The sequence below is a fragment of the Pituophis catenifer genome, unplaced genomic scaffold (assembly GCF_029215685.1).
Source record: "Pituophis catenifer annectens isolate HBS135680 unplaced genomic scaffold, rPitCat1.0.hap2 SCAF_1, whole genome shotgun sequence".
Taxonomy (NCBI): domain Eukaryota; kingdom Metazoa; phylum Chordata; class Lepidosauria; order Squamata; family Colubridae; genus Pituophis; species Pituophis catenifer.
The window spans coordinates 273,070,131-273,089,620 of record NW_027256881.1 but is presented as its reverse complement, the minus strand read 5'-3'; the positions used below and the strand labels follow the sequence as shown (position 1 = coordinate 273,089,620).

Sequence of the window (19,490 nt, the reverse complement as noted above, 5' to 3'; positions counted from 1 at the left end):
ATTACTGAAAACTTCAAGGTAGAGAAAGAGAGAGGGGGGGGGACGCAATGGAAACCAGATGTCGGAATGGAAAAAGAGAGATTACAGATGGAGAAAATGGAGCGTAAAGGGGCAGCAGGAGTTAAAGTAGGAGAGGAGGAGTCGCGGTATATTTTTTTCCCCTGGATCCATTTCGGAGGCCTGGAAAAGTGGGTCTCCCCCCAAAACGTAAACCTCCAAAGCACCTTGGGAAGCGGAGGGGAGAATCCCTTTCCGGCACCCAGGTGGCGGGACAAACATTTGCTAAAAGAAAACCACTAGCGGGAAAGATTTGCCTATTTGGATTGATAGGAGTGGATAGCAGGGAAGCCTTTTAATTCTAGGCAATTGTGTCCCTTTATTTATTAACTAAAATTCGATCCAGGCGGGCAATCAACCGATGAAGCTTTCTTCTTTTCTCTTGAAAGCTCCTCCAGTTGAATGCATACCTGTTCCCCGGCTGTTTTCCACACAAGAGTTGGGAAAGAGAGCGATTAAAGCCAGCAAAGGCGGGAGGCTGCCTAACAAACCTGGCCAGATGACCCCAACGTTGACGGTCATTTTTCCCGGTCAGCAAACTGAAAAGAGCTGTGCCAGGCTACAGCTCAGAAGAAAGGAGGAAAGAGGGCCGGAGGAATCGACCCAGGAATGCCCGGAGGGACGCCTCGGAGTCGGCCGGCTCTTCCGCCCTGCTCACAACTGAGCCGGCATCAGCCCCAATTGCATCATCGCCATGTGGCCTCCTGGCTTCTATATTGTATTGCTTTCTAATGGTTGTTGAAAAACAAACAAATAATGCAAAAGCAACAAACAAGAAAGCCGGCCCTTTTTCTCCCCGGCTTCCCTTTCCCGCCTGCCGTTCTTTGCACGGATGGATTGGGCAGCGCCGGCCGAGAGAGCCGATTTCTTGGCCCGAGGGCCCGAGGGGAGGAGGAGGAGGAGAAGGAGGAAAAACCTGGGGAAGGAAAGAAGAGGGGCTGAAGGAAGAGCTCCTTCCGAAGAATCCCTCCTTCTCTCTCCCCTCCCTCCCCTCTTGGTGAGCCCCTTTCCCCTTTTACTGGGGTGGGGGGGTGGGGGGTGGGACGGATCTGCTCAGCTCCGGAGAACATCTGACTCTGCTTAGTGCTGGCTAGCCCAGCCGTCTGTGTGCGGGTGTGTGGCTGCGTGTGTCGGTGAGTGTGTATGTGTGCATGAGCGTGCGGGGGGGGGAGGCTGGGGGGCAAAGCCAGAGAAAGGCTCGCTGGCGTTGCATGAGGACACTGCTGCCGGGGCCTTTTAATTTTAGGCATGAATGCTGAGAGTTGCGTGTCGTTCTGCGATCCGTCGGCTGCTACCATGGATTCCTTCTACAACGCCGCCTCGCAAGGCAGCGTCGACGGCTCCTCGCCTTTTAGGGCATTTCCCGGCAGCAGCGACAAATTCAGCTCCGCTTTCCTGGCCAGCAAAGGACAAAGCTTTGGAGACAGCGGCGGGGGCGGCGGCGGTAGCAGCGGCAGCAGCAACAACAGCCCCAAGCGCCGGAGCCGCTACAGCCAGCCGGAATGCCCGTCTCTGGACGGCAGCGGCGCGCAGCAGTCACAGGCGCTCCCGACGGCCACCACCGCCGCCGCCGCTTCCACCACCACCACCGCCGCCGCCTTTAACAAGTACCACTTGCAGCCACCGCCGCCGCTCTACGGGCAGCGCGGCTCTTGTAAAAGCCCCCCGAGCAGCAACCTCAAGCTGCAGGACACCAGCGGCCACAACGGAGCCCTGCAGCTTTCTTGCTTCGGTGAGTCACCCTGTCGGTCGGGGCCTGGGCCGGGGCTGATGGGGCAAGAGGTCCTTGCGGGAAAGCAGCCCTTGGCCAGGGCCCTCTGAGCTGGGAATTCGTGGTGCGCCTCTGTTCGGTGTATCCGACGAGTTCTCGCGGTCTTAAAACTGGACGCGGGTCTATCTCCTTCCTTCCTTCCTTCCTTCCTTCCTTCCTTCCTTCCTTCCTTCCTTCCTTCCTTCCTTCGCAAAGCAGAGCGGTGGCAATTCAGGGCTTCCTTCTGGATTCGAAGGGTGAAATGGAAGTCCATGGGCTCCGCGATGGGAAGCAACGGAGGCAAACGGCCGCTTAGGAAGGAAAGGGCATCGTCAAACCTCAGCCTCCGAAAGGAGATGTGTGCCGCCCACTGTCTGATTTCGCGGGGAGATGGAGACTTGCAAATGACCTGAATCAGATGAATCTCTCACGCTGTTGAGTTGAACATCCCGCTCTGGGATTAACAGTCCGATACCACCAACTTGATAGTTTCCCCTGTGATTTAAAACAAAACTAAAATATGATTAATATTACTTGTATAACTTAGCTGTTTCTTATTTTGTAACTGAAGAAGCATGGCTTGGAAGTAATTTCCTGGAAGTGGGGAGGAATTTATTTCAAAAGTACCTATTCTCTTTCAGAAAGAAAAAAACAAGTAAAAGTTTGGAGGGAAGTTGGAGGCAGAAAAGACCATTTATTTCCCTGGTTGGTTTCTAAACTCGTGGCAAAGGTTGACTCCTAATTCTGTTTTTGCTCCGTTTCTCCTGTCCTGCCCAAATACCCCTGAAGAGCACAGTAACCATATATTAAGCATCCCCAAACAAAGCTCTCCCCCTTTCCAGATAGACAGCTCAAGTCTTCGGCCTTGAACTTCTGAGAACCACCCGCTAACACGTTTTGTTAGTGTCATTTAATTAGGCGCATGGAATTCATGAATAGCTTATCCCGGATTCGTTCTCATTATGCGTTACAGAAGTGGTTAAAATGGAAAGCAAGTGTTTGCTTAGGCGGTTCTTCTGGGAGAATATATTAGCGATAAGGAAAGTGAAAATAGAATTATCTCTCTGTATCTTTCCTCCGCCAGCTCCCTCCCTCCTTATAAAAACATCCTTTAATGTCGCCCCAACCGTCTTGTCTTTTCAGTCCTGAAAAACGCCTCCGCTTGGACACGGAAAAACAAACCAGCTTTTTAAAGTTTGTGATTAGCGATCTTAAATATAAAGGTATATATAAAAGTAGTCCTAAATATACATTTCGAAGCCACATCCTATTTTCAAGAAAATTATTTAGAACTGGGAAACTCTCTGGATTGCCAGAAATGCACTTGCATTCCTCCTCATCCATTTCCTCCTCCGTCTAACCACTATCTTCTTAAAATGTGCTGATCGCTTTAATGTTCCAGTTATTTAAATTGATCAAATCTGGCTGGGCTATGACCAATGCAAAAAGGAATAACTGGAGTTGCACTTATTTCAGCATCCTGCAAGCTACTGCTGAGCAGCTTTTTATCCTGTGCTTATCCTGTAACACCTCCCCCACCAAAAACTTTAGCAGCTCTTGACTTTCCGAGGGGAATCGGAAGCCCGTATCTTTCGACATCTTTGCCTTTGCACCCGGGATTGCCTTTCCTTGCTGAGTTTCTTAGCGAGTTACTTCTGGGGAGAAAATCCACCACTGTCTTTCTCTACCCCGCTGTCCCGCTTCCACAAACAGCCCTTTCGATTAATTTAAGAAGATTGGAAATCTGGGTGTGTTTGGACCTAGGTCCTAGAGGAAAAACGATGGGGGTTGAGGTTATGTTAATAAGCCATCCATCACCGGAAGAGCAAAGAGATCCTCCTGTCTACCTTGTTTTCTGGTTTCACTCATTGTTAGACAACCAGCCAGGTCCCAGAGTCCACAGAATTCTACTGAATTTCCCCTCCTCTATGCGAGCAGGAACGTCGGAAGACTCTGTAAAGTCAGTTGTTCAATTGCGGGCCCAACTAGGTGCCCAGGATCAAGTGTAGATTAGGGGCTAAGGGTTCGCAAATAAGGCGATCAATCTTACAACTAAAGAAAATTTATTCTGTTGGTCAATGTTGTCTGGAAGCCTTTTCCACTATAGTGCCTTTTTCAGAAATGCGTTGACAAAGGGCAAGCGTAGATTTTCTTTCTGTCCATTTCCAACACGACTACGAACTCGAGAAGGCGTTTCCATCCGTTTCACGCACCTTTGCTCACAATCGCATTGGCAACGGAGCCTTGTTTGCTTACTGACCAATTTGCAGTCCAGTTCAGGTGACTAATCTCCAGGGGAATGGAGTTGGAGCATCATTAAAATTAAGCCAGGAAGATTGGAAATGAAGGCCCTGGAGCCTCCAACCGTTCTCTTTCCAAGGAGGTTTCAATAACTTATTTGTCTTTATGATATCTTCTTCCTTTCTTACGTAGGGCAAATGAGCAGCGGCAAGTAGGTTTCTTCCCCAAGTGAGCACTTCAAATAAAAATAGAAAGGTAGAAATAGAAAAGCGAGGCTAAACTGAAATATCTTGGGGTAGAACCTCTCGAAGAGGGAAGCCCCAGCACCCACATAACGACCCCTTTTTTATGCCAAGGGAGAATAAATAAGTGGCCCCGATTCCAATCTACCTTTTAAAAAATGTCATCCTAAACAATGGAGTGAGCCCAAAGGGGCCCTCTTCAAGTTGAGAGCGATGGGACAGGATAGTGAGCTTTACCCGCGCTCATTTTCCAGCGGGCAACTCGGTGAGAGGCAAAGCCCTTGAATGGCCTCGGTAAAGGTCGGCAATAGCCAAATATTCACCTGCACCGGAAGATGTCTGTTACCCGCCACTTTTCCCTTTGGGTTTTCGGGATGATAAATGGGGGAAACAAGGAGGGGAAGGAGGGCCTCTCATAAGGAAATATTCCCGACACCTGGCTTGGATCTGTTCTGAATAACCATTTGCGCGGTTGGACGCCTCTAATAGCTCTGCGCCGCGGAATCAGCTGATTGTAGTCCTTGTGTCTGAATCTTTAAACCAGATGCTTGGGGTCCGTGATTGCTACCATTTGATGGAGACGGGAATGGCCACACTGAAAATCAGAGATTTCTTCCTCGACCCAATTGTGTTAACATCGAGGAAGGCGAAAATCCCTAACCATCTTTAGAGGAAATCCAAGGAAATCGCGCTAATTTAATTAATTCCCAAATTAATTAAGGTTAATCTTCGGTACTATTTGTGCTACCTTCACTATAAAATAAAGAAGGCCCAAATGATAACCGATCATCGTCCCTTGAGAGAAAAATCCCAATCACCTTCCCTGTGATCTTCGCCTTTGGGGCCCATTCAGTGAGGGTGGTCACAGCGTAAGGATAGCGATCGATTAAACGTTAGCAGAATTTCCAACCACCTTTCCTTCAGAGGCGCATTTTCAAAGCAGCGCTCCGTAGCGTTGTGTGTGTGTGTGATGTGGCTTGAGGGACAAGGCAACTTAATGGGAACCACCTGGATTTGTGGGGAACAATGAATCACAATAATAAGGAATATTGATGAAAGAATAGTTGCCGATTAGCATGAAGGGGAGGTTGGGGAGCGAGGGCTGCCAATTATGGGCGCATGAAATAAATCGTACTTCCCACCAGAGATAAACCGGCCTCGATGAGTCTCCAACGTTGGGAATGAGACTCTGTATTCAAATCGGAGCAAAATGTTCGTTTGGGGTGGGGGGAGAAAAAGGGGCAAGAAAAAGCGGGATAAAATTCTCGCACGTTCAAAAAGCTAAATTACGTCCTCACACGGGCCGTTTCATCGGCCCTGCGGTGGCAGCTGAAAAGTAAACGGTGTTCCTGTTAAAAGCGCTGGCGTCCAATACACCTTTGTCTAATGAAAGCGAACGTTTTTCCACTCCGGACCGAGTGACAGTAATCACCGAAACGGTTCATGATGTGTTAAAGTCCTGGGCAAGGACCATTAACGGCAAGAAACTCGAACGGGGATGCGAACTCCCCGTGAGGCCTACCCTCTCCCTAGGCGGCAAGATTTGGGAGAGAAGAACAGGACGGAGAACTCAGGGCTCCTGCGAAAGGCGCCTTCAGGGCGCGGGGAAATGCGGCCCTTACGAGAAAGGTAGCGCCCTGGGAAAGCAAGCGGGACTTCTCGGTCACTTTCTTTAGCTCTCGCGGCGGTTCCTGTCGAATCGCAAACAACCCCTTCGTGGCCTGCGACACTCGGTACGGGATGACAAGCCCTTGTTTTCCATAGGTTTTGTTCGGCATTCCTGGTAGATCTTCATCTAGACCAGGCTCTGCCGGCGAAGACCTGTTAACATTTCAGCTTAAAACCATTGGCATCATGGGAATTTTCCCTCAGGAAACTGTTCCCGCCTTTTTCGTCAAGCAGTGCGGCCTAGCCCGTGTCTTGGCTCCTCCAACTTAGCCCGCCGTCTTGACTCCACGCGGAATCGAGATAGGATTCCTCAAGGAAAAACCTTTCTGACATCCTCCTCGGCACCCTCAGTGGCCGTGGATTTCTTAAGGTCCGCCGTCGTCCCGTATTTAGTCTTGTACAAGCTCGGATCCCCCAGATGCGGTCGAGCAAACAAGCAACGATTCCATTTCCCACCCTTCGCAATGAATGCCGGGAATGGTAACCGACGCCATTCGGAGACCGACGCTTCAGGCCCACCTCTCTGGAAACCGAGGTTTCCCCCGAGGGACCAGAGCTAAACTGCAGGAAGCCAGAGCCCCGCTGATGGCCTCAGAGCCATTTCGGAGCGTTCCTACCGGCGGCCGAGCTTTGCAGATCGATTTAGGCAGAGAGGCGACAGTGTGGAGTCAGTTCTTGGTAGGCATTAATAATTCTATCGCCCCAGTGAGGAGTGATAAGGTTATATATACCTTGGGAACAGAAAACTAATTAAAGTCTCTTTGAGAGTCTGCTTAAGTGTGTCCCTCTTCTTCCCTGCCCCAAAGTGCCAGTTTATTGCCAGCCCTCTGTTTCACCTCTTCAGGTCCAAGTTCAGCCTCTCCAGCACTGGGGCAGGTGGGTTGGTGGGTTTTGAGTCCACCTTCTCAATGTTGCCTCTACAAAAGGGAGAGTGCTTGAGCTGCCCTCCGGGACAGTTTTATCCTCATAGATTCCAAAAATAACGAAAGATTATTTTATTATCTGCAAAAACTAAAGGCCTAGAGAAACCCATTGGCCCATGGTTTGAATAGTTAATCTGGTCTTCAATGAGTCTGCTTTTATTTCTAGAGTTAAAAGATGTCTGAAAGGCCTCCTTCCAGGGATCTCTTCGTGCTTTTCCTTTATGTCTCCAGAACCAAGAGGATCACTTCAGTTTAAAAGGAGACTAAATTTAGCTAATGCTCAGCTTGATTAGAAAAGGAGTGAATCCTGAGATTGGACAGAAGGAAGAGGAAAGTGATTGAAGTCCCTGTCTGACAGATTGACACCCCTGTACATATTTGGTAGAGATACAATTACACTTTCAAATGGAATTTGTAAAGTCGAACATGTAAAATATATGTTTATTCAGAGTTTCTACATTTGTAAACTTGTACTTGATAATAAGAAATGTGCATAACAACATTGAAGGACAGGTCTTTAATTATCCCTTCATAATTAGGCCATTTCCTCACTGGTTATTTATTACTTTTTACAAAGCAATTCAACTGTTGCAGTAAGGAAAAGCTGATCTTCATGTCTGATATATCAGTCTAGTGATAGCTGATGCTATAAATCACAATAAAAGAAAAGGCAACTCTTTTAAGAGGATTGATTTATTTGATTGATTGCTACTAGTAGATGTGTGTGTGTGTTGCTGTACTATACCAAATACAAATGAGTATCAATATCCAATCAAAACACATCCAATTCATCCACCTCTATTAGGTTTCTGTTTGTGAATAATGAAATCTGCCTGCATAAATACCTCGAAATATTACTCTCTTTGCTGAATATGACCCTCTGAATTTCCTTGTATCAAAAAGGCTGAATTGTACATCTGCAAACTGAAATTGTAATTAAAGGAAAAATAGAAAATGTAAGAATAAACTGCATATTTGGTTAGAAACTGTTAAAAGGGAGGGAAAACTCCATCATGTGATTTGTGGTGAAAAGTAGTCTGAATTAATATTTCTCCAACTTGGAACTGAGATAAATGGTATTTCTCCATATTTAAATATATTACCCTCATAAAAATTGTTCTGGAAAAGAAGAGGACATGTGGGCAGACAGGCATCTGTGCGTGCTAGGGTGGGGATGCTCATTCAAAGCATGAGAGAGGGTGGTGGGTAGAAAGAGAGAGAATGTGCCCTGGGATATTTGCTCACTGGAGTAATATAAGAAAAACTACTTTTCCTGGCATTCAAAGATCTAAAAGTGCCAGGCCTGGCAATTCCTAGTGGCTTGTTTTCTTAGGAAATAACCAGGCAGCCTATAAAGCAACGTTGTTGGGAGTGGGAAAAGACTGTCTGCATGGAAATCTGAGGAGGGTGGCAGATTTTCCAAATGACCTTTCAGAGAGTTTGAAAACAACTCAGAACTGAACTGCCCCAGCTTCCATCGGGCAAAGATCTTGCAGGATAAGAATCCTTACCTCCATTTAGTTTCTGGCTGATTGGAATATCTGCTGAGCTTCCTTTCCATCAAAGGCTACTTTTTACTCCTCCAGTTGTGATTTCCCTTTTTTGAACTGTCCCAAAAGCCAGGGAGATTTACTACTGGACTAAATCAGTTTGAAGGGCAACACTTGTGCCCAGTCTTTGCTTTATTCTTAAAGTAAAGGAATAGAATTGTCTTCTGTACTGATTGCATAGAACCAGGCTGGGTTCACATAATACACTAAGTGAAAATGTTCTTGGTACAGTGTATTGTAAGGATGTAGCCAGCATAAGTAGTTTCTGGTTCAGTAAATTATGGTTCAATTAAGTGTGGTTGGCCTGAGATGTAAACCTCCTCACCTCCCATACATTAAAAAAGAACTTGACTACAAGTTATTTATTGGCATAAATAACCAGTGGATGTCCTTCTCTGCTTCTGCTTTTGTTTCTTGGGCAGCCTTCTTCCATTGGCCCACATTAAAAACTCCAGCTAATTCTTTGCTGGTGTGAGACTCCTGAAGCAGAATTAGTGACTTGGCCCTGGCATCGGGTGACATTGTAAACTCAGAGCATTAGATAAAGATGGATGGAACTACTAATTTATGCAGTTTGACTTATAGCTCTAGCAAGTCCACCAATGCACACCAACCTTCCATAATCTAGCAATCAACCATACTTTCTGTATCACCAAAATATAGCCGCCTAGACCTACAGAGAAACGTCACTTCCAGCAGATGGGATAGAAAAGAAGTCACTGCCTTTTTTACTTTGGCTATTCCTTACCCACTGAAAATAATAGAGGGAAGAAGTAGAACATTTTCAAATCAAGGAGTTTATTATAAAAGACCACAAGTCTATGACCATCACTCCCCAAACAAGTTACCAAAATTTCAGTGGTTGATAGAACCAGTTATGCTGAGCCTATACCATACTTTCCCAACATGATGTCCTTCAGATGTGTTTGGCCAATCCCATAATTCCCAAACAGACTATAACAAGAGAGTGTATATTGGATGGGAATTATGAGAATCCCAATAACTGTGGAAGGTGCTAAATTGGAGCAACTAGCTACTTTCTTACTTAAAGTATTTAATTCCTTTTGACATAACTGTTTTTAGAAATCTCTCCTCTTCCACATACATACATACATACATACATACATACATACATACATACATACTAGAAAATACATCTCTGAATTTGGACCAATTTTTGCTGCTGCTTGATAGTTACAATAATAAAGCACAGTGTGGCAGAAAAGTGGTATTTACATCACATAGAATCAGAGAACTCTGAGTTGAATTCTTAGAGCAACTTTATGCAACCTGGTAAATGAGCCAGACTAAAATGTTTGTTATGTCCAGATATGCTATCAGAGTGAAATGGAACTTAAAATAAAACTTACCTGAACTGTCTCAGGAGTAACAAGTTAGGACTGAGATCTTGAATCATCCTTAGACTACTTTTCAAATGATTTTACCTATCTGGAATTACATAATCTGTGTGGAACCACGTGGTCTGAAGTGTTCAAACCTGTTCCTCTCTTATTTTAACCTTACCAAGGTATGTTGAACTAAACAGCAGGAAGAAAGTGTAAACAAAACAATTTAATGTATTTTACTGATATTTAAAGCATACCATAAATTTGCAACATCAAAATTATGTCCCCTTTTTCGTAATCCACAAGTCTATCTAGATAAATTAGATTTTACTTGCTATTGTGTTGAACTGCCTCACCTGAGAGCCTCAGACCTACCTTTTTGTGAGATTGAGGGAAGTTTTCTGCCTAACTATCTTAAAATCTTATAGAGTTTATAGGATTAAAATATTCTGTGTACTAATCAGTCCTTCAAAATTATGTGTGGAAAGACCTAGTAACCAATGCTTTACCTGGTGATTTAAGCCAGAGTGATCAGGAATTGCTAAAATTATGAACACTCCCCCTCCATGCCCCAAATGTTATAATAATCTAATTTTCCTTTTGGTTTATTTATACTCGGGTTGCTTCCTCATTAGTAAGTGATAGCATTCTGTACACTCGTCCCAGCCATCTCTCTGATACGTTAATAATGAAGACAGGCTACTTCCTCTTTAGCTAAAAGATTCATGGTGTCATCCTGCATTAATATAATACCGGTAGTAATGAAAACAGGCCTTATAATCACGGTGGGGTGGATGCCAGAGTTGCTATAAACAACTAAAATTTGCCAGGCTTTGTTTCATCATGGCAGGACCCTATAAAATGCTACAAATCTCCAGTGAGAAAATAGCTGGAGACCATTCCCAGCCATATAATATAGAAAAGAACATAGTCTCTGAATCAATAACATGGCTGAATGATACTATAAGTTAGTAGCTCAGAAACCGGGCAAGCGACGATGAGCATTTGCGGTGGTCCAGAGGTCAAAACTTCTCTGACTGTCTGGACTTTGAAGACTGTTGTTCCTCCACTGAAAGAATCAGGCAACGACAAAAACGTCAGGAGTTAACATCGTTTCACCGAATAGGGATATCCCGGAGTAGTCCAATAGCACGGACGGCCCAATAGCAATCCTTCCCACCACTCGCTAAACCTCCCTTTATGGAGTCCCATTAGGAAGCTGGGCGAGCTCAGCCTATTTTTTAAAAAAGGGAGGGGTGGATTTGGGTGGGAAGAATAGTTACCGCGGGCATCGATCTTGTTCCGCATGATTTCCAAGCCCTTTCGGTTGTCCCCCTGCGGGAGAAGCAACTACGAGCTGGCCCGTCCCACAGCTCCCTTGAAAGATCCGGAGTTGGCGGGCGTTCGCCTGGCGAATGGGAGGAGACAGATCCCCCTTTCCAAGCGGAGGGAGAACCGAAAGCGGGACGGCCAGGCTCTGAGGCTGGCAAGTCAATGTGATGCTGCGACTGGGCGGCGGCCGCTTCTTACCCGAATCCTTGCAAAGGGGATGAACCGTGTCCGTCAACCAGGTCCTGCACAACTACTTAGAGACGTGCTCAGGCTTGGTTTGAACAAAAACATATTACAGCGCCTCAAATTGTTGTAAATACTTTTACAGTACGACTCTTAAGCATGCCTATTCAACAATAAAATATATTATGCTCCTTGAGCTTTACTCCTGGTAAATCCGTTTAGGATTTACATTCTAAAATGCACTGTCCTTTGTTACCTGGGTTATTTCCCATATGATTTCACTTTTTGCATTTTCCCCCTTTTATATCTAATAAAGTAGAATCTAATTCAGAAAAGTACATCAATAAATATGAGGATTTTTAAAGATTCACAAGACCCTTTCTTTGTCTTTGATCCCCAATCTGTTGCCCTTCAGATGTTTGAACTGCAATTCCCAGAATTCCTAGGAACATAGTGACTGCTATAGTAAAGTTAAGGTCCAGCTCATTTGAAGTCCACCAGGCTGGGGTGAGAAAGAGGAGGTTGCTGTATATATTTACTTGGGAAATCATTGTAATATATTCACTAACATTCGAGCTTCCTAAAATTAACTTCTAAGTATATTTGTATTATGTAAGGGAAAAGAAAAAGAAATGGGACTGTTCATAGTTACAGAAATTACTTTCTCATTGGGTTTGCTGCTGGTTAAAAATGGTTTTCTCTCTCCTTGACCAAGAAAACTACTTTGAATAAAATGAAAAATAGAGTGTCTATATTTCTTTCATTTCTGAGATTTATTTTGTGCCTTTTTGTTATAAAGAAAAGTGATTGCCAAATGTGTATTTTAAGAAATTTAAACAGTTGCATATTCTAATCTGCTTCCCAACTTCCCAAATAATTCTCCTGCTTCCCTCAAACCAATTATTCTAGGACAGGCTGGCTTTTCATCTTTAAAATAACTTTTACCTTCCAGATCATGCTAATTTGTGCTTACCAAATGGTTCACACGTGCTTGGAACTGAGACTGGATGTTCACAGGCAAGTAAAAGGTAATATAATCAAAGTCCATTTCCTCTATGGTGATTTATGGTATCATCTAGCCATCATTATGCTGGTATATCAGTAATGGAGACAGCCTACTGCCGCAATTAGGGCTAGATGGCTGTATAAATCACTACAAAGGAAATTAAACTGTTGGGGAGACTGTGCTACTAAATCAATTTTTAATGCTTCTCTGTGTTTTGTTTTATTTAATGTTTCACAAGTAAAAAAGAAATAAACAGATGGAGGAAAACAGATGATGTGAATTTAAAGAATTGTTTTAACAACAGGAAGTTTTGGTGGCTTGTTTGCTAGGATTTGTGGATTGCTTGTTTGTTGCCACATTCTTAATTATGATTGCTGTTGATCTACTGAAGTGACACTATTCGTGATAGCACCTCAGTGTCACGTGAATGTTTGTCTCTATGTTCCCAATGTTGAAAAGTAACCAGGCTAAGGAAGGCAGAATAAGTGTGCCATAAAGTGCTGTTAAGTAACACCAGCTGCCTGCAATTACTGCAAATTCGAATCTCACCAGGCTCAAGGTTGACTCAGCCTTCCATCCTTTCGAGGTAGGTAAAATGAGGACCCGGATTGTGGGGCCAATAAACTGACTTTGTATGAAAAAGAACACCGCTTAGAGGGGGGCTGAAAGCCCTACTAAGCAGGTATATACAAAATATAAAGGCTATTGCTTAACGCATTGTAAGCCGCCCTGAGTCTCCGGAGAAGGGTGGCATATAAATCGAACCAATAAATAAATAAATAAACCTATTCCTTTGGAAGAGACATGCGAAGTTAACAGCTCAATATACCAACTTGTGGTGTTCAGGACAAAAAGCCTCTTACCTTACTACAGACACACAGACACACACCCCTACACACACACACACACACACACACACAAAGCAAAGTGCAAGCCATTTCAAGCTGCAACATTTTTTATTAGGAGAGATTTTCAGAGACTGTTTCCCCAAAAGATGAATCCTAACAACAAAATAGTGATATCTGTCCCCAACTTGCTCCTCAAGACTTCCAACAGTACATTAATCACTATTGTAACTGAATCTATCCATGTTGCTGCTGGCTCTCCTCTTCTGTTTCCTTCACTTTCCCCAGCAAGTTTTCTAGTATTTCTGAACTAGAAATAGATTTGAGGAAAAGGCAGCTGAGTCCCAGGCTAGGGACAGAAAGAGATTACCACTCCTAGTAACCAGGGGTCATAAACTGGCTGTACCTTTGGAACAGATCCTCTACAAATTGGGACTTTCTAAGGAGAGGGATCCATCAGGCATTATCTCAACACTGGATGTCATTTTTCCACATTTTCAAAATGGAGAAAGCAAAACAAAAAGTGAAGGTTATATAATTGTGTAAGAATGACACAGATTCACCAAACCTAGAGATTATCATGCATAGAAATGGGAAGAATGGAAAGCAATACTACTACTACTACTACTACTACTACTACTACTACTACTACTACTACTTATTATTATTATTATTGTTGTTGTTGTTGTTGTTGTTGTTGTTGTTTAATTTGGCCATTATTGGTTTTTAAATAATTCAAGGCAGTAAACTCACATAATACTCCTTCCTCCTCCTATTTTCCCCATAACAACAACTCTGTGGGGTGGGGTGGGCTAAAAGAGAGTGACTGACCCAGTCACCTGGCCAGCTTTCATATATTCATATACAAGCAGACACAGCACCAGATGGAAAAAGAAAAAGATCATTATCTATTGTCACCAAAGAGAAGTATTTGGAAAAATAACTTTGGTTTCAAAATAGAACTGAAGGGCCAATGTCACTATCTATGACTGAAATAAAATGTTTTTTACTCAAATATACCATCTAAAATTCATCCATGTGTAAAAGACCTCAGGATGAAGACAGTTTCAACTGGATTTTATATATTCAAAATTGTATCAAAATGCAATCCAAAATCATCTCCATCTTCACAATATGAGTACTCTTAACATTCCACTTTAAGATCTGTAATGAAATATTTCCTATATCTTGGCTATCACCAAAGAGCCTTGGTGGTGCAGCGGACTAAACTGCTGTTAAGTAGCACTTAGCTGCCAGCTGCCTGCAATTACTGCAAGTTCAAATCTCACCAGGCTCAAGGTTGACTCAGCCTTCCATCCTTCCGAGGTAGGTAAAATGAGGACCCGGATTGTGGGGGCAATAAGCTGATTTTATATAAAAAAAGAACACCGCTGGGGGGGGGGCGAAAGCCCTACTAAGCAGGTATATACAAAGTATGAAGGCTATTGCTTAACGCATTGTAAGCCGCCCTGAGTCTCCGGAGAAGGGCGGCCTATAAATCGAACCAATAAATAAATAAATAAATCGCTTCTCTTGCCCCCTCCCCCCCTTTTGTTGTTGTTGTTGTTGTTGTTGTTGTTGTTGTTGTTGTTCCTTACTGTCTGGCCTGGTGTAGCCTTTAGGTCAGGAGAAATGGGAAATTTGCAACAGAAATGGCTCAATGGGAGAATCTCAAAGACCTTGGAATCTTTTACTCCAACCCAATCTCTGCCAGTGCAAGAGATGATGATGATGATGATGATGATGATGATGATGATGATGATGATGATGATGATGACGACGACGACGACTGCGACAATAGTGATGATGATGGTTGTGGTGATGATTTGGAACATGATAAATACAGAAAAACAGCTTCCCTCTTCCAAATGAGTCCGATTCACACATGCACTCAGACATCTTGCACGCCGGACTCCCACACCCATGTGGCTGCAGCTAAGAAAAGAGCACACAGCCCATATGCCAATTCGCCTTCTCCGGCATTTCCTGGCTCGCTCCCGCTCTCCGTCCTTTGCTAGAAGAGCTCTCTGGCCCCTGGGGTGATGCCTGCCGGGGGGAAGGCTTCGGAAGCGGCTTTCGCCTCCGCCTTCAAATTGCGCAACCAGAGGTCGCCAGAGCGGTCATTCAAACGGCTCCAGCGCCCTCCCAGAGAGAGAGAGGGAGGGAGGGAGGGAGAGGGAGAGAGAGAGAGACACACACAGACACACAGAGAGAGAGAGAGAGAGGAGGGAAGAAAAGGAGCTGTTTCAGAAGTTGGCAAAAGGAGTCCGGGACTCGGATAAGTCTTTGCCTTTCTGCAGGCAGCGCCGGAGGAATTCTTTCTCGTCTCAACAGGCAGCCTGTCGGCGGGGTTTTTTCGCCCGCAAATCGGGGACCGAAAGGTAGGACTTTCTCGGACCAGATGCAAGTGAGCGTTTACACTTTGCGAGGAAGCGCGGCAGCGGTGACTTTTCTCCTCTTTTCCTGGGAATCCTACGGGAAGCAGTGAAATGTCAAACTTGCTTCTGCGTAATTTTTTCCCTTTCGTAAGAAAGGAGAAGAAGAAAAAAGGGATTCTCGCCGCACTAGGGCTGTTATTTTCCAACGGGATTGCTCTTACGCGATGTCTGAGGCTTTTTTTACGTTGGAATTTGTTTGGTAGGCTGTCTCCAAAGCCAAAGCATGGGAGAGAGGAGAACAAAACAGGGGAAGGGAGGAGGAGAGGAGAAGCTGCAGACAGTTTTCTATTTGTCATAGCAAACCACCCACTATAAAGCAGATGGAGAGGTGGGAGGCGGCTCCTGGATGAAAAGTCTGTGGATCCTTCCCAAATGTGTGTCCGGCAAAGGGATGCCCCATGCTCAGACAGATATATTGAGGCCAAAGATCACAAATGAAAAGGATAGGGATGTGGATGTGTGATGTGTGTGTCCATGAGTGCGTTATCTGTGCTTCCTTGGAGTGTGTACTCGGTGTGGTTTCATGACTAAAGGCGGATGGAGTGATTCACTGGCTGCCTTTCTGGGTGTCTCTACAAAACAAGTTGTGGATCAATAGAAATCTTTTGGCCCAACTTACTAACCTCCCAAGTTAATGCAAGCAGGGCTTAAAGGAAGTTAATGTGCAGACTTTGGGTTCTCCGAGCCAGCAGACTTATTCCTTTTTCCACCCAGGGCTATGATGCATTTCCCTCGCAAGATAGAGGTAAGCTTTGCCTGCCAAAACCTCATGTGCAAAGGCCTTTCCAGCTACATCTTTGGTGCCAGCCAGCTGAGCCATTCTGCAACCGAAAGGCTAAAAAGGGATCTGACTGGAGTCTGCCTCTTCCTCCAAGCCAGCCCTGGTTAGCCCTTTTTAAAATGTCATGTTTTTTCGCTCTTGGCATTCAGCTCCAAAATTCCTACCTCCATCCTGTCTCACAGCGCAGATTACTTCACTGTGCCATATTGCAGAGCCAGCCCCGTTTCCTCTTGGACAGCCTGATGTTTATGATTCAGGGGCTTTCAGGGGCTTACCAGAAAGCCATGAAGATGGCAATGGGGAAATAAGGCCACTTTTCTACACGACAAACCTTTTTGAAGGTTGATCTGCCTTTCCCAAAGATTTGTCATTAGACTTATCCGGCATGGAATCTGCAGAGGTAGGGGCCTCAGTTCCCATCATCCACAGCCAGAACACACGCAGGGAAAAGATGATGAAAATCATAATCCTGTGCATCAGAAGTTTTTACATTTCAACTGTTTCACAAACAGAAAGTTGGATGAGTTCTCTAGGGAAAAGAAACGAACACTAAACTAGTTATAAAGGTATTTTAGATTTAGGAAAATGAAGGAACTGGCCAATATTTTATGATGGCTTGTCTTTGGAGCACAGCTTTAACATTCAGGACATTCGGTATGCCTCCTCTTCATGGCAAAATGGCAATTACACCAAGTTCCAACTAATCCAATGGTTGGTAACATGGATGAAGTAGCTATGAACTTTGGCTACTTTGGTTACAGATCCTGGAGACTTCAAGACGCTGAGCATCTGTCATCTTGTGAAAACCTGTCTGGGCCTCCATAAAAGAAATAGTTTTGGTTTGGTTTATTGCTTAATTGCTTGCAAATGCCTTCTCCGCCTCCAGGAGTGATAGAAGCTGTAATCCAATTCATCTGGAGGGCAACCAACTGGGGAACACTTTCCTGCGACAGCAAACATATTTATTCATTTATATTCCTCTAGGAGCTCTCTCCTCCAACTTTTGCCCACAACAACAATCTTGTGAGATATGATGGGCTGGATAAGAGGGAGAGAAACTGACCCACTGACAACCAGTAAATGTCCAATGCTGAGGGAGGACAAGAACCTGAATTTTTCTATTCCTAAACCAAAGCCTTAACCACTGCTCCACTCTAGTTCTCATATATGTCAGGATTCAATATAATATAAGCCAAAATGCTAATACAATTGGTCAGTGAGCCTTCGTGGCTTCATTTTCCTTTTCTGTGCCCAATAGCAAATCCTGCCCTTCCAAATGCAGCAAAGGAATGACAGTGAGAATCTTTTTAGTGTTCCCAAATCACCTAATCTATAGATTTTTGATTTAGCAATTCTTCCAACATTTTCCCCTTCCTGGTAAATAAAAAATGGAACTGTCATGGCCCTGCCTGCTGTTAGAATTCTGCCCTAGGCAAGCTATACCAAGCTTGATATAGCCTTGATCCATGGATAGTAGTAATTCATCTCACACTAGAAAGTGAGTGAGTAGAGTTTGATATTTTAGGATAGCTTTTGTACCTCTTATAACATTTCAGTAAAAAGATAATTTGCAGGATAAAACAATCATATTATAAATACAGCTATCAATCTAATTCTATAGATTGTGTGGGATTTTTTAAAATGATGATTTATATACATATATATATATAATGTAGATACTCTTTGATCTATTTATCAATCTGGAATAGAGAAAAATGTCCACAAAATATAGCTATTAATAATAAAACTAATCTCTATTCTAAGATGTACAATTAGTTTATGGGTATAAGACATAATGAGGAACAAGTGGCTAATACTAGATTTTACCCAAATTGTCTGAAGAGTATAGCTGTCTGGGTTCACACATCATAGTAAGCCACAATTTTAAATTATGGCTTGTTGAACAGGCACAATTGACTAGGCCCATAAATCATAATATGCCATACACAATAATTTGTAAACCATAGTGGCTGGATTTACACAGCACCCTAAACCAAAACCAAATAGCCCATGTTTTGTGTGACATGTAAACCAAGCTTCTGCAAACAATGTAATGTTGAACTGACTATTTGTTTGCAAGCACGATTCATTTATAAGACCTGGTAATATAGACTGCAGCTATAGAAGCACTGACATAGTGCTTCTGTTAAATAGAAATAGCATTTCAATTATGCTTTATACGATCTCTGGAAATGGAAGTCTACATGACATCAAATAAAGCCTCTGACAGATGTGCATAAAGCAACATTTATACCAAGTTTCTTCAAATATTTCTTTAAACTGAAGTTTTCACCTATTTAACACATACATTTACAAGTGTGTGTGGGGAAGGGGGGCTTTTGAGTTAATATTGACTCCTAGTGATTGCCTGAAAAACTGCCGTGCATTTTTCTTGACAAACTTTCCAAAGTGATTTGCCATTGCCTGCTTCCTAGGGCTGAGAGAGGGTGACTGGACCAAGATTATTCATCTGGCTTCATGCCCAAGGCATGATCAGAACTCAGTCTCCTGGTTTCTAGCCAGATACACCAAACATTTACAAGAGGAGAATATATTTCATGGAGCCAGGTACTAACAGAAAGACACTGGAAATATTACACTCCTGCTCAAATGTAGGGACCCCTGCTGTTTTAAGAAAGGATGGTGTTTTTAACAGAAATACATCCCTGCTGTTTAATTGGAGACTTCTTATTCCATAAGATGAGGCATCCAGAAAAGTAATATAGTCATGTCACCTTCATTAACATTCAAAATAATGTCTATCAAGCACATTTCTGCATAAATCCTTATCTTTCGCCAGTATCGCTGATCTCACTTTCGATAATCCATTTTTTCTTATGTCTCTTTGAATTAAGTTAAGACAGCCTTTCAAAAAGACTGTAGGGATTTCCTCTCTTTGTGCATTCCACATCTAGGTGAGAAAAGCAACTATAGAACTACATCAAGCACCAGTTTTGGAAGAGCCAACCAACAAATGATTGTGACCACTTTGAACAATAATCCAAAAGCAGGCATTCTTTGCAAGCATTCTACAAGTACCCTGTGTAAAGTGATGTGGCATTATTATCTTCCCATGACAAATAAGATAGGACTTGCTTGCAGATAGCTTGAAGATCTTTTGAGGAAAT

At 43.7% G+C, this 19,490-nt stretch overlaps 1 protein-coding gene across 1 annotated transcript in view; it reads left to right on the top strand.

Moving 5' to 3' along the window:
* The first annotated feature begins 1,305 nt into the window (after positions 1 to 1,305).
* The window catches only part of ALX4 (ALX homeobox 4), a 78,317-nt gene continuing 60,132 nt past the window's right edge, over positions 1,306 to 19,490 (top strand). The window contains exon 1 of the mRNA XM_070931220.1: positions 1,306 to 1,789. Within this exon, the coding sequence (XP_070787321.1) occupies positions 1,306 to 1,789 (484 nt within the window). The remainder of the gene's footprint in view (positions 1,790 to 19,490) is intronic.